Genomic DNA, 11,948 nt, shown 5'->3' with positions numbered 1-11,948 from the left:
ACAGCGGCTTTGAGAATGATCGCATGCGACACACCAAGATGTAACGGAGGGTCAGTTCTCTCAACTCCAATACTATAGAGCCATTACCATGTCGACCAACGCTTGAATAGAAACCTAGTTCACACCCGATTGAAGTCACAGTCCCATTAGTTCTCTTTGTAGCCTCGTTTGCGCACATTTGTACAGAGTGGGGGTGGGTTTACATTGCCGTTATTTTCCAGACCATTTAAAGAGGTTTACCTCAAGATGATGGGGGAAAATTAGCTAACTAGGCTACTCGTAAACATCTTGTCACCTTGGTAAGCAACTCCTGTAGCTCTGAACTTGTGTTTTAGGTTATTGTCCTGCTGAAAAGATGAATGTCTTCCAGTGTGTTGGAAAGCAGAGTGAACCAGGTGTACCGCCAGGCTTTTGCCTGTGCTTAGCTCTATTCCAGTTCCTATCTCCCCTCTCCCCCATTTAGTTACTGGGTCCATTGATACACCAGCCAAAGTGTAATTAACTTCAATGCTCAAAGGGATATTCTTACCCATCTACCAATTGGTGCCCTTCATGGCAAAGCATTGGAAAACTACTCTGTATACGTAAGCAATAAGGCCCGAGGGGGTGTGGTATATGGCCAATATAGTCAAGCTGCAAAGATGAGTGCCTGGATACAGACTGTAGCATATTGGCCATATACCACAAACCCAAGGTGACTTATTGCTGTTATATAAACTGGTTCCCAATGTAATTAGAGCAGTAAAAATAAATGTCAAATCACATTTTAATTGGTCACAGTTAGCAGGTGTTGTGAGTAGCGAAATGCTTATGCATCTAGAGCCGACAGTGCAGCAGTATAACAGGTAATATCTAACAATTCCTCAACAAAACCTAATACACACAATCTAGTAGATGAATGATAATATATAAGTACAAAATATGGATGAACAGTGACCGAGCAGTTAAAATGCAATAGATTGTAAAGAATAGAGTATATACATGAGATGAGTAGTGTGAAATGTGGCATTAAAGTGACTAGTGTTCCACTTAAATTGGCCAATGATACCGAGTCTGTAGGTAGGCAGCCACCTCTGTGCTAGTGATGGCTGTTCAACAATGACGACCGTGAGATAACTGTTTTTCAAGCACCCATGCACCTCACCTTCAGGATAGAACGGGGGTGAACAGGTAGTGGCTCGGGTGGTTATTGTCCTTCATGATCTTTTTTGCCTTTCTGTGACATCGGGTGTTGTATGTGTCCTGGAGGGCAGGTAGTTTGCCCCCAGTGATGAAGTGTTTATGTCATAGGACAGTCCTGAAGAATATGTACAGTGTGCATTAAAACTGCACTATAAACAAAATCCTAAGTGTAATTGACCACCAACAAATACCATTCAAAAAGTCAACAGCAAAGTAAAATAAAAACTAGGGAGGTGCCTCTTTTCATAGCCGCGTTGTAGAAAGGGTATGGTTATAGTAAAAATCTTGCGCAAGTACCTCAGATGTTACGCAAAGAAAATATATAAAGTAACTAAAGGCATCAATGCCAGAATGTTAAGTGAGAAGCACAGACATCGCCTGAAGGATTTCACCAGTACATTCAGTCAATCATCCTCCCCTGAGGGTTAATTTTCCTTTTGTTCTGTGACATCATCATCATCATCATCTTCTGTGACATCATCTTCTGTGATATCATCATCATCATCATCTGTGACATCATAATCATCATCATCTTCATCATCATCTTCTGTGACATCAGACCTGGGTGTGAAAACACTGTTGGTACTGGGGGCATCAGATTCTTCTAGTCCCTCAAAATTGTCCTCGGCACCAAGCGCAATCTCTCGCAGGTCCTCTAGACTTTCCGGACTCCTTCCAGTTAACCTCTGAGAATAGATAACAGAATATTAGCTTTGAACGTCACACACTACCTTACATTTAAAAGCATCCACCATAGACCTTAAACGAGATGGAAACTAAAAGGAGTTTGTAGCCATCAATGTCCCAGCTCTTACCTCTATCATGTCAGCCATGTGCTGTACATGTTGGACCAGTTCCTGAAGCTCATCATTCTCCGTCTTCAGCTGGGCTATCTGCTCATCCTTGGCCTCGATGCCTTTGTGCAACTGCGCAAACAAGGTAATAAAGTCACTCAATGTGGCAGAATATTTTTTTTTATGAAAAACATTTTAAGGTAGCTTCAGACTTTACCATCCACTAAAATGTTAAACGTTATCAGCTCAAGGTCAATGGCTAAAATACCACTATGCGCCAAGGCCCCAAAAGACAACATGGGGCAGAATTCCACGAGATTAATGGTTTCAGAGATATGGATAGTTCAGACCAACACCCATTGTTCCAGCTGGAGTGTTGCCAGAGACTATGGGATTGACTCATTTTGAACCGTGGGAACAAGACAAGTTCATTAAACATTAGTCAGCAGCCTTCAGTGATTAACTGACCTCCTCATTCTCCTTGAGCACATTGTAGAGAGCTTTACGTCTCTCCTCGGCTACCTCTTTCCAGTAGGAAGAGGGAGGGGTTTCTGAAACAGAGGGGATAGGCCATTTCAATTAAACTACTGGACAAACATATCAATAAATAAAATTAAGACATTCAGCTCTGGGATGATGATAATAGACATTATAAATGTAGACAAAATGTGAGCCAAGTCCACGTTGATGAAACTTTGTTGGGATAAATGGGTTAAGCATAACGATCAACCATAAAAACTATTTGTCCTTGTAACACCTTGAATACCAACATACCTTTGACCATTAGCGAGTAGGTCTCCTTGGTAACGCTGTCGGGTCGATTGTCATTCTCTGCTTTTGGTGATGCGACAGCAACCTCAGCCTTCACCCTCTTGGAGCCCGTCACTTGTTCTGCGTTCCACCGTTTCCTTTTGAAAGCCACCTTTCCTGTCTGAACACATGTAAACCTATAATTACTTGACCTACACGTCAGTGGTAGGTGGTAGACATTTGACCAAAACACTTTAGTTAACCAAGTACAGCAATGTCAGTGACACATTCCAATCCCATACCGGTATTACTTTGCCTAGGTTTGTATTGCCTGCAGAAGGCTGGAGGACTTGCAGGGTTTTCCTTGTGGGTCCCATGGTCTTGAATGGATCCACCCAACAAGAAAGCTGTAAAATAAAATGCATATAAAGTCACATCCACATTCAAATAGTTACATTTAAAGTAATTAATAAAACTGTACAAGTCAGCATTCATGTGATTACACGCAAAACAGAGTCCGTGAGGCATTAGTTACACCCCCCCACCCTTGAGAACCCATTAAGGTACAACATTGGTGGGAAACAACCCAATCTGCACTCCCTGACCCAAGTATTGTGAGCATTCACCTGGGCATAGTGCCATTCAACTGCTCTTACTCCGGTTACACTCGTGATTGTCATTGTGGGATGGCAAAAATAAGTGAAGTGACTGAATGGCTCTACGCACCTGACTGAAGGTTCCAAAGTTAGTCAAAATCATTTCCAGTACTACAGATGTGCTTGATTAAACTACTGTTGCAACAGAACCAATTGAAAGTCCAAACCCAGTCGACCTGGCACTCCAGACAGGCTAACGCAAACTCAGTCCTGGAAAGATTAAGTAGTATTTGAACCCATGTCTGGTATCCAACTGACTGCCAGGCAACGGAAAGGGGCAGGTCCATCCTGCTCTGAGCACCATTGATGGGGCGACTGCCTTATATTCCCACGGGCAGCGATTGGCCTTCAGTCATCATCTTACGCGCTGACATTCTTGAACAAATAATTACCGTGGGAACTGTTCTCAAAAAGCTCATTATGGACAACTACAAGTTAGTGTGTAAACAAACCAAAGCAAGTTAAATTGAGGCAGATGTCAAATTTGGAAAATGTTGAGTTAATTCCGAGGTGTGGACGAGTAGACAATAATTAGTTTGAAGGATGCGAGGTCACTGTTCCAGGCCTGTTAACCACTTGTAAGGTCTCTTCATATAAAAGGGTTTGTGCCTTGCACATTATACTTGGTTAACTTGGCATTAGTAGAGCAAGCATGCAGCAGACTGTCAGGTAACATTGGTTGACAAGCAGACTGTGGCTATGAAATTGAAAGCACAGAATCTGCTAGAATATCATTTTATGCTGTAGCGTCGACCTCCCTTTCACTGGAACTAAGGGGCCTATATTGAACCATGTAAAACAGGCCAAGACCTTAATTCCTCCATTATATTTTAAAGTCGGCACTGCGCAGTCGGGCAAGTAGGGTTCTCCTGGCATCCGCCAAACCCAGTCATCTGTCGGACTGCCAGATGGTGAAGCGTGATTCACCACTCCAGAGAACACATTTCCACTGCCCCAGAGGCCAATGGCGGCAAGCTTTACACCTCTCCAGCCGATGCTTGGCATTGCGCATGGTGTTCTTAGTCTTTAGGAAACCCATTTTATGAAGCTCCCGATAAAGTTGTTTCGAGGCAGTTGGAACTCTGTAGTGAATGTTGCACAGGAAAGATGATTTCTCATATATATATATATTTTTTTTACACGCTTCAGCACTCAGAGGTCCCGTTCTGAGAGCTTGTGGCCTACCACTTCAGTTGTTGCCCCTAGACGGTTCCACTACACAATAACAGCTCTAGCAGGGCAGAAAATTGACAAACTGACTTGTTGGAAAAGTGGCATCCTATGACAGTGCCACGGTGAAAGTCACTGAGCTCTTCGGTAAAGCCATTCTACTGCCAATGTTTGTCTATGGAGATTGCATGGCTGTGTGCTCCATGTTATGCACCTGTAAGCAGCAGGTGTGGCTGAAATAGCCCAACCCACTAATTTGTCACCCAAAATGGACATGGTAAGTTATACAATGGGTTGAGTGAAATTACTTAATTTTTTACTTCAGATTGGTGATGTTAATATAGAAGTCCGTTGCTTTAAACAGATTTTGCATCTTTGGTCTAATCATACTTGCCTGTCCTCACACCTCGATCAGACAGTCATTGGAAATTAATGTACTTCTGGTGTGCCAAAAAAACGCAGGGACACCGTCTGTCTGTCGAAGGCAGCTACGAAATTCAACCCGCAGCGGGGGGTGCTCTTTATTAAATCCGCTGGCCACAAACAAATGGTTATTTGGCAGTCAAGAAATCACTGAAATAAGAGCCAACTCATTTAGGCCTAAATGTGGAGATAATTCGTTGAAATGATCCAGTCAAGTGTTACGTTTACCTTTTCGTATTGGCCCACAAGGAGCTGAGCTGCCATAAGGCTACTACAGGTTATTTTAGCGACAGGTATATGTAGTATACACAAGCAATTGTGGTTTTGTCTTTGTAGAGCGCAAATGGCACATGTAGCAGCAGTGAATTGGCTTATTACCATACGTCAAATTGAGTGATTAATCTGCGAGCCTATTGATCACAGTAAAACGAGCTCATCAACTACAATATGGAGTGATCGCTTGGTAAATGTTGATGAGTGAGCCGTTTAAGGTACTAACGGAGTAATTTTTATGCATAGTCTTCAACATATGGATTACGGTCATTTAATACCAGTGTTTTGAAGCTATAAAACATAACAGGAAGCAGCAACAACATTTTCTACTTGCGGAATATTTAAAATAAAAATTTGTAAAAGCGATTTAAAGAACCCAAAAACGTGGTGAGATTTAATTAATTTGTCCTGATAGTAACAAACCATGTTATTGTCAGAATGGACTTTAGACGTTGTGACCAAAAGACGATCACTATATTGAGATTCCCCTTTGAACTAAATTAAAGCAAAAACAGATTGCTCAGCATTAGACCCGAATCCACTGGCCTAACGTTAGATTAGCTTTTTAAAATTTTATTGTTACAAATCCAATGATCTAACCACTAGGCTACCTACCGCTTTTAATTTGAATTACTCAGGATTTATTCCCAGGTTTAACATTTCCTAATGGAGAAAGTCTTAAAAAGTCGATTTACTACGGTTGAAACAGTGGCTTGAGAAGGACAAAATATCGTTAGAATGCAGACGAGAATGTCTTGATACGGGAAGAGTGTGCTATAAATGGTTATTTAACATTGTAACAATAGAAAGAAACCGCCAAAAATGCATTGAGGTGGCTGGCATGGTATGGCCAGACCAGAGGTGAAAGTCAACTGAATCTTTGGTATGACCAGGTTTCGGGTAATGGCAACTGGCTAAATAGTTAACATAATCTATGTCTTGCTCAAAAAGAACGTGGACCAAAGTAGAAAACAAAAATAATTTCAGTAGGACATAATCTGGTACAGTAACGTAAACTACAGCCAAGCTAAAATTCAAATTCTAAAAAATAAATATCCCGCTATCCTCTGTGTGAAACACTCACTGATTTGAGAATATTTGACCTTTGAGTGAAATTAAACAGTTTGGAAAACCATATGATAATGTAACTTACTGTTTTGGCAGCTTCCGCGAGTGTTATAGCGAAGATGTCTTTGCTTCTTTAATTCTCCGAGTCACGTTTCTTTCTCGCCACCTCGCGCCAGGAGCTTAAATATCCTGTTAAATCACGTGACACATGTGATGCTTCTTCCGGATTTAGTCAATTCTTCAAAATAAGAGTTTTGGCATGGCCTCTGTTGTCCAGCACATAAGAATCAAGCATACCCGAGATCGTTCAACTTTATGATACAAGTACCAAACTTGGTACACTAATTAATGATCGGGTGATTCTGCAACTTCGGGCACTTTGGCAGTGCAAACTTTCAGAAATTAAAACTTATTCAAACACCGTTTTACCAGTATTGTACTTGTTTTTGATTTGCCTAGAAACAATATCTGATAATGGCTGTGATCGTACTATTCCAGAACGTATATATTTTTGTCATTTTTCCCAGACAGCCATAGACAAATGTCATTTCCATCACGTCATTAAACATCCATTTTAGTTGAAAATGAAATATCATACAATTGATTTATAACGGATTTCTTATACATTTGTACATGAACTTCTATTGAATATTATTTTAAGTGACTTTTAAGGTTTTCCTAATATGAATAATTCACCACGATGCCTGAATGTATAAACTTGCCTTGGTGACAGCTGAAAACATTTGTTTATCAGGAAAAATACGATATTTCCACCCAACCTTTTTGTGAGATTATGACAACAATCATATGATTCCCATATCTAAAACAAATAAATATATGTAAATTATACATAATATACTAATTTACCTCAAAAATATGGGTTGTGATGGAAATGACATCTATGTAAAAAAATTACAAAATAAAAAAAAAGTATGAAAACAATATTTTATTGCAAACCTTTTGAACAACAAGCATTGTTAAACATTTGATTAATATAAGACCAAGTAAGATTCCAAAACACTGGAACTAGCACCTTTTAAACAAGAGAACAATGTGTTGTCCTTGACTACACTTAGATGCTACAAATATAAATTCTAGCACACATATAGAGGGAAGAGTTCATTGAGAGCCACACATGTTTTATTTAATGTATGATTTTATGCCTGCTTTGTGTGTACTATATAGTGAGTTTCCAAGTGTATCTAAGGCTTCGATAGAAACCAAGGCATCCAGCTCCATGTGCCTTTTGGTCACTGGATGTGGCTCAGGGACAAGTCCAAGCACAGGCTGTGGTCTGTACCATATGATGTCGTCTCTCATTGGCCATTTACACAGGTAGTTCTCTGTAAAGTCAATATGCACAATGATCTCCTCTTTCCCCACATTGTCTTTTAAATTATCTTAAGGACCATGACAAGAAAACCTGCCGATGAAAAGCAGAAAGTTTCATTGTAACTTTGTCAATATTATAATTGCAAACCATCATGTAGTTAAGGCCACCGAAAGTAGAGAAGACATGATGAGGAATAAAATTCCACATAGAAGTGGGTCTTCTTAGGAATTGTTTTATCCAATAGATCTTAAAAGTATTATTTAAGGTAGTAAAGTTCAGAAAATTCAGCCCACCATTCTCATAAGTGTTCATTACAACAGTTTTCCTAATGTAATGGGTACGGTTTCTCCACAGAAAGTTGAAAAGCATCTGGTCTATCTCCTTACCTTTTTTACTGTCAAGATATAAAGACAGAGCACCATATATTAGTCTAGAGATACCTTCAGCCTTGGTTATTAGGACTCTTCCTTTTCAAGATAAGTCCCTCAGTAGCCATTGATTTAGCTTCTTCTGTTTTTGTTTTAAATAAGAGGGTTAAAATTTAGTAAGCCTCTAGACTTTTGATCCTTTGTAATGGTTTTGCCTAAATATGGAAGTTCTTCTTTTACTGGAATACCATAATATGAAGGTGTCACACAATCTTTGACAGCTATGAGTTCACATTTATTAATGTTAAGATATAGACCAGACGCTTTGGAAAAGGATTGTATCACATTGATCGATATGGGAATTTGGTTAGCGTCTTTCAGAAAAAGTGTAGTATCGTCAGCCATCTGGCTTATAATAATTTATTTACCAGCTATGGAAATACCTTGTACAGGACTATTATTTAAAGAATTTGTAAGAAGTAGGGTGATTAATAAAAACAGGACGGGGAGCTAGGCAAGGTTGTCCTAATTCCTCTCTTTAACTCAAATCTAGGTGAGGTGCCATATTTCAATTTGATAGAGCTGTTACCATTTGCATAGAGAGTCTTAATAGCCTTACAGAACAAATCCCCAAAGCCAAGTCTCTCAAGGGAGTGGAAGAGAAACTGATGCTCTACTGTGTCAAATGCTTTATAAAATAATAATAATAATATGAAGCTACCCTCGATTATTAGGTCTGAGTAGTCAAGTATGTCTAATACTAGTCTGATAATGTTAGAAATATGTCTGTTCCTCGTGAAGCCAGACTGTGTTTCATCAATGATTGCATCCAGGACTTCTTCAATTATTTTTGCAAGTAGTAAGGCTAATATCTTATAGTCATTATTAAGAAGACAAATTGGATGCCAGTTATCGATGAGCATGTCTTCTTTTTTAGGTTTAGGTATCAGTGTTATTAACCCCTGACTCATTGTAGGAGGGAGAACATTGCTTTTAATACTCTCTAAAAAGACTTCAAATAGGAAGGGAGCTACTTGTTCAGAAAATAATTAGTAAAATTCTGATGTAATCCCATCAACACCTGGTGATTAATTGTTCTTTAGATGTTTGATAGACTATAATCTCTTCAACTTTGATGGGTTCATCACACTGTTTAGATTCTATACCACTGATAGAGTGAACATTATTCAGTGAGTCAAAAAACACATCTGTGGATTCCAGACAGTACGTAGAGCTATACAATTTTCTGTAAAAATTGCTACAGTATTTAGCGATTCATTTTTGGTCATCTGTAATAACACCATCAATGTTTAACTTGTGGATAGTGTTACTTTTAGAGTGAAATTTCTCAAGTCTAAAGAAATAGGATGAATTCTGTTCTCCCTCCTCAACCCATTTATTCTAGATCTAATAAAGGCTCCTTTTGCTTTTAATCTATATATATTATCCAGTTTATTTTGTAACTCAATTAGTTCCATCTTCTCCTCCCCCGAGAGGCCGGCTGGGGACCCCTGAGAAAGGGAAGTTATCTGATCAACTTTTCCTCCTCAGCTCTTCTGGTCTTAGCAAGATTACCACCATATTTTCTAAGGTATTTGGACACCAATTTAAAGAGCTCCCAGTTCTTGCAATAAGATTTTTCTTCACAAGCCCTTTCCCAAAAGTGTGAGAGCAGATCTTTAACCTCAAACTTAACTATATCATTATTTAATAATGAGCTATTTAGCTTCCAGTAGGATGCTCTACCAAGGTTAGTATCAGGGGTAAATATTTTGATATCAATGTAAATGGCCCTATGGTCTGTGAGGGGAGTAGTACAAATATTTGTAGTAACACACTCACTATCAATACATTTGGATATAAGCCAAACATCTATTCTGGATTGTCTGGAACCTGTTTTGTTACTCCAAGTGAACGATCTGTCGGCCGGAAACCTCTCTCTCCATATATCAGTAAGATCAAACTTTTCCATAAAAAGTATTAAACTCAAATTCTGATTGGTTGGCCTATCTGGGGGCCTTCTACCAGTTGAATTATCTATAGTAATGTTAAAGTCCCCTCCTATCAATAATAACGAATTGGGAAATTTAGGTAACCAATGAAGTATATGTTTCTCTATAGATTCAAGCAACTGATCATTCTCATGTTTGGTGTTGTAGAAGTTTACAGTAATGAGCATAATGTCATTGTAACTGATCATTCTCATGTTTGGTGTTGTACCCGTAGAAGTTTACAGTAATGAGCGTAATGACATTGTAACTCATCATTCTCATGTTTAGTGTTGTACCCGTAGAAGTTTACAGTAATGAGCGTAATGTCATTGTAACTGATCACAAGACAAAGTGACTAAAGGAGTTTTTCCTAGCCACCGTGCTTCTACACCTGCATTGCTTGCGGTTTGGGGTTTTAGGCTGGGTTTCTGTACAGCACTTTGAGATATCAGCTGATGTACGAAGGGCTATATAAATACATTTGATTTGATTTGATTAAAGGGGTCACATTCCGAGTGTAGAATATTACCACCAAAGGTATTTTTCATTCTAGTGACACCAGCGGAGCGTTCAGATCCACGGGAAAGCCAAATATCGTTGCCCCACTGTGACCTCCAGAAGTTGGCATCAGACGAAATTGAGTGAGACTCTAGAAAAAAGCAAAAATTTGTTCTAAATTGTTTAGCAAATAAAAACAAGGCCTTGCGCTTCACATTGTTTCGGAACACCCTCATTAAGAGAAACTATAGACAAAGACAAAACAACAAAGGTTATATAAAAGTATAAACTGTAGTAGGATGAGTCAAAAACGTAGGAGCAGTGAACATAAGCGACAAAGAACCGAGATCTGCACCATTTAAGTCAATTTAAAGTGAAAATGGCTTATTCCATAACCTTTGAGCTAGACGTTATCCGGCTTTTGAAATTCAACTCAACTGAAAATTATGTTCAAGACCAAACCAAGGGTTCTTGTAGTAAGAGAGACTAAAAATCCTCTTTAGTGTAATCAGGAACTATACTGAGAAATAAAATACAAAATAATAATTTAAATAAAAGGGTACATACTCATTTAAGTGCATATGAAAACTGATCATAAAATAATTGAATAAAAAATGTTTTACATATACACGTCCCTAACACCTTTTTCACTTGGAAATAAGTATTCATAACTAAATAGAACAATAACCGTGTAAAGTCAAAGCAGACCTGTATGCTCTTTAAAACAGTATCTTAGTTACTGTATACATAATAAATAAATACAACTTTCAATCTTCTTCGTAAGTTTGTAAACAATATAGGTCTTCTGGTCATACAAGAACAAACTAATAAATTGAATTACCTGAGTATTCCGAAAAATAGTCACCTGATGATTGTTGAACCGACTTTGTTCTTCTCTGCAGGTATAACTTCTTGGCAGATATGGATAGCCTATCCTCGCACGTCTTCATTCTCCACCTCTGGCAAGCCGTAGAGTCTCAGGTTCCATCTTCATTCTCCACCTCTGGCAAGCCGTAGAGTCTCAGGTTCCATCTTCATTCTCCACCTCTGGCAAGCCGTAGAGTCTCAGGTTCCATCTTCATTCTCCACCTCTGGCAAGCTGTAGAGTCTCAGGTTCCATCTTCATTCTCCACCTCTGGCAAGCCGTACAGTCTCAGGTTCCATCTTCATTCTCCACCTCTGGCAAGCCGTAGAGTCTCAGGTTCCATCTTCATTCTCCATCTCTGGCAAGCCGTAGAGTCTCAGGTTCCATCTTCATTCTCCACCTCTGGCAAGCCGTAGAGTCTCAGGTTCCATCTTCATTCTCCACCTCTGGCAAGCCGTAGAGTCTCAGGTTCCATCTTCATTCTCCACCTCTGGCAAGCCATAGAGTCTCAGGCTCCATCTTCATGTGTATTGTTCCAGATCAGTGAGACGTCTATGGTAGACATTGTTATTCATTT

At 39.2% G+C, this 11,948-nt stretch overlaps 1 protein-coding gene across 1 annotated transcript; it reads right to left on the bottom strand.

Annotated features, from left to right (window-relative positions):
* Nucleotides 1-748: 748 nt before the first annotated feature.
* Nucleotides 749-6,488, bottom strand: LOC109903318 (geminin-like). Its single transcript, XM_020499951.2, has 6 exons — nucleotides 6,402-6,488; nucleotides 3,029-3,133; nucleotides 2,751-2,907; nucleotides 2,445-2,527; nucleotides 1,998-2,108; nucleotides 749-1,868 (listed from the first exon to the last, which is right to left on the bottom strand). Exons 2-6 carry the CDS (start codon nucleotides 3,101-3,103, stop codon nucleotides 1,608-1,610), a joined length of 687 nt encoding a protein of 228 aa, XP_020355540.1. The 5' UTR covers nucleotides 3,104-3,133; nucleotides 6,402-6,488; the 3' UTR covers nucleotides 749-1,607.
* Between the last annotated feature and the right edge of the window lie 5,460 nt (nucleotides 6,489-11,948).

The sequence above is a fragment of the Oncorhynchus kisutch genome, linkage group LG14 (assembly GCF_002021735.2).
Source record: "Oncorhynchus kisutch isolate 150728-3 linkage group LG14, Okis_V2, whole genome shotgun sequence".
Lineage (NCBI taxonomy): Eukaryota > Metazoa > Chordata > Actinopteri > Salmoniformes > Salmonidae > Oncorhynchus > Oncorhynchus kisutch.
Note: the sequence above shows the minus strand (reverse complement) of the source record. Positions and strands in the feature narration are given on the sequence as shown.

Excerpts from the sequence above, each read along its gene's own strand:
- LOC109903318 (XM_020499951.2), bottom strand. The coding sequence starts at position 3,103 with ATGGGACCCACAAGGAAAACCCTGCAAGTCCTCCAGCCTTCTGCAGGC. Across the intron at positions 2,528-2,750 it reads CTACTCGCTAATGGTCAAAG|AAACCCCTCCCTCTTCCTAC; the intron begins GTATGTTGGTAT and ends CCTCTGTTTCAG. Across the intron at positions 1,869-1,997 it reads ACATGGCTGACATGATAGAG|AGGTTAACTGGAAGGAGTCC; the intron begins GTAAGAGCTGGG and ends ATCTATTCTCAG.